Raw genomic sequence first — 3,170 nt, 5'->3', positions numbered from 1 at the left:
CACAAATTATTGGAGAGTAGGTTTAGATTTGACATCCACAAGAACAACTGGGCAGAACAGGATAAGCAAAAGGTGCTGCAGGATCCTTTTTGCTTTGTCTCTACACAGGTGTCCAGGTCCTGTACAGTATCTGTGCAGGGATGGAGGCAATAAGGAAAGAAAGCAACAGCTCACAACAGGGTGTCCAAGAGTTAGATCCTCTCACACTCCCAACAAATCCACCACTGGCAGGCTGAAGAACAGCTGTACTCTGAATGGCAAAGCAGGAATGGCATGGCAGACCTTGCAAATTAGATACCACACTTACTCAATTTAGAGGTAAGAGATGGCATTTCTAATTGCTAGTCTGACAAGACGTGACTTGGGATCTTTCAGTCTTAAAGGCAATCAATACCCCACCCCCCCCGATCCAAATGGGGCCAAAAATTCAGTCAGTTATGTACAAGGAAAGAATTCAGCTTCATTTACACATCCCAGGTTGAATCTGCAGGGCTGGCAGCCAGAAAAAGCCATATTTAATTGCAAGCTCAACCACCATGGTTTGGGATCATAAAGTGCCGATCTCCACAATGCCATTGTTTGAGTCACTCTTTAGAGTACAAGTGCACTTCAATTTAGAGACTAGACAGACTTGCACTTACATTTTTTTGTTTGAGGAAGACTCCTAAAGATCCCCATTTGTTGGCCTCCTACCATACTGCAAGGATCGGCCTAAGAATTGATGGCGCCATCACCTAATTACACAAGTAAATCGCTTCCATTTTTTCATTACAATTTCACTAGAACCAGGCCCGAGTTTGGGGGCAATGACAAGGGGAAGCTATAGAATTTCCTTTCCCAATGACTCTACTCAGTTCCCACCAGGCTCCAAAACTAGAGAGAGAGAGAGATAACGCCACATCCCTATCTCATTTGGCTCATAACAATTACATCAACTGTAGTTCCTTCACTTTGCCTATTGTTTGGTATGAAACCTGGAGGCGATTCCTCACCAAAATGGTAACAGGAATCCCAAGAGGGAATATTTAACCTGAGCACTGCTGGGTAAACAGCTGTTTGTGAGCTGACTGTCCATAAAAGGAAAGGGAACACGTTGCGGAGGATTATCTGGTACACAACTAACAAACACAACTATCTGCCACCTCTACAGTAATAGCTAGAGTAGGGTCCAGGCTGGCTGGTAAGGGAGGAAAAAAGGTGATGTCACTGCAGAGTTCCACAAAAAAGCACCCTGGCCTCCGAACAGAACAATCCTCTTAACAACCTCGATCCCCATCTATGTCAAGAGAGTAAAAAGGACAACGGATTGCAGCAGAAGCTTCAGATAGGAACAAAGCATGGGGACTGATCAACTGCAGTCTGTTTGCCATTTGGAGTCTGAATGGATTCTGCTAGCCTCCCAAAGAACTAGGGCCACTAGGCAGATTGATGGCCATGTTCCATACAGAACAAAACGCACTGTCAGAGTATTCAGCTCTCTCTCAAATGGTCAGCAGCTGAACACAAATCAAGCCACTGGAACAGTATTTAATTGGAGTACAGTGTTTAGAGATGCCATCTCAAAACCCTCCCCCTCCAAATCCTGCACTGAAATCCAGTATCACTGGATCTGCATTCAAACAGATGATGAAAAAGTGTTTGCTTTTAGCTAGCCCTACACAAGACCCTGGAGTACACAGTCAGCATGCAACTATGCCCATGAGTCTACATACCTTCCGGCAAGGTGCAATTTTTGCTTTTGTTTAAAAACTTCATGAGGGGCCAGTAGCATAAAGCAAAGGAAATGAACAAAAAGACAGACAAGTGGGAATGGCAAAGGGACAGAGAAGAGTTAATGGAAGCATTTCTTGCATGGCTCTAGGTTGCATTACACACTTGACACAACAGCCGGGTTTCTCAGTCACCTGGTTCTAGATGAAGAATAGGAAAGTGTTGATAGAAATAGGCTCTCTGAACGTTCTGCATCTCTGCAACAGACAGAGACATCAAAGAAAACCCAAGACAAGAGAGTGATAGCAACAGTAAGACTCAAGGCAACAGAAACTCAAGAGAGGAAAGAGTCAAATACCTAATGACACCGCAGCAAGAACATGCTAGTAGCAGCATCTACGACTAAGTCAACCCTCTGAGATTTCATGTTTGTATGTTACAGCTACAGGCTGCTGACTGATTCATATTTTAACCTAGGATTCTTGAGTTGGAAAATATCTGCGATGCATGTGACAGGCTAATCACAGGCTAAAGAGGGGTACGCGAGCCCCTCAGTCCAGCCGGAGAGGATATTTCTTCTTTGTACAGTACTGCGGAATAAGCAAAGCAAGTGCGCAGCAAGTTCCAGACTGCACTGGTCTCAGTCACTCATTTTTAAGGAGGAAAGCAGCACATCTTACAGAATTCTGACCATCAGATACTAGAAGATGTTAGATGGGAATTTCTTTAATAAGAGCTGCCAGTAGGAAGAGAGAATTTCTAACACATACCATCTTTCCATAGCTCGGACACAAACTTATCCGAGGACTGGTGGAGAAGAGTAGCAATATTATCATTCAGAGGGTCCATGTTTTTCATCAGCCACTCGTCTGCTTTGTAATCCACCTGGGGAGAAAATTGTTAGAGTGATTAAAATGGTTTTCCTTGAGTGTGGGGCGGCAAGGGATTCTGCAAAGGCTAAAAAGTTCTGCCAACTACCTGGGTCCACAAATGGAGAGGCAAAGCTTAAGGTATACACCTGGAGCACACTGCAACAGCAACTATGTGCTAGCAAACAGAATGTTTACCTGAAAGTATGACAAATTTAGCCCTACTAAATTCAGAGGTATTGGAATGAGGCTAAATTGCTTTAAAGCAGTTGCCATGTGTTTCAGTTTTTGTGAATCGATTTGCCCCAAGTTAACCCATTTGTACATAGGTGGCCTAAGATCAGAATAGAAGCAACACGGTTACCTACTGTTTTCAGGTTTCGTTCTTCCCCTGACACTGCGCAAAACATTTAGCAAGAATCCAATTGAGCATTAGCAAAATCCAAATCCAGAGTAACAGCTAATGGTCTACTCTTTGAAAAGTGTGAATGGGTCTGTAAAGTAGGTATACATCATGCTGGAAATACCATTTAAGGAACACATTTAAATCAGAGATGGGAAAGTTGCCTTTTTTTTTTTTTTTTTTTTTTT

At 43.2% G+C, this 3,170-nt stretch overlaps 1 protein-coding gene across 1 annotated transcript in view; it reads right to left on the bottom strand.

The window, feature by feature from the left end:
* The window catches only part of MYH9 (myosin heavy chain 9), a 113,072-nt gene that overhangs the window by 36,646 nt on the left and 73,256 nt on the right, over positions 1 to 3,170 (bottom strand). The window contains exon 15 of the mRNA XM_019515299.1: positions 2,481 to 2,595. Within this exon, the coding sequence (XP_019370844.1) occupies positions 2,481 to 2,595 (115 nt within the window). The remainder of the gene's footprint in view (positions 1 to 2,480; positions 2,596 to 3,170) is intronic.

This window comes from Gavialis gangeticus, unplaced genomic scaffold (assembly GCF_001723915.1).
Source record: "Gavialis gangeticus isolate Ggan-Ray unplaced genomic scaffold, GavGan_comp1, whole genome shotgun sequence".
NCBI lineage: Eukaryota > Metazoa > Chordata > Crocodylia > Gavialidae > Gavialis > Gavialis gangeticus.
The sequence above is the reverse complement of the archived record's forward strand: the minus strand, read 5'-3'. Positions and strand labels throughout refer to the sequence as shown.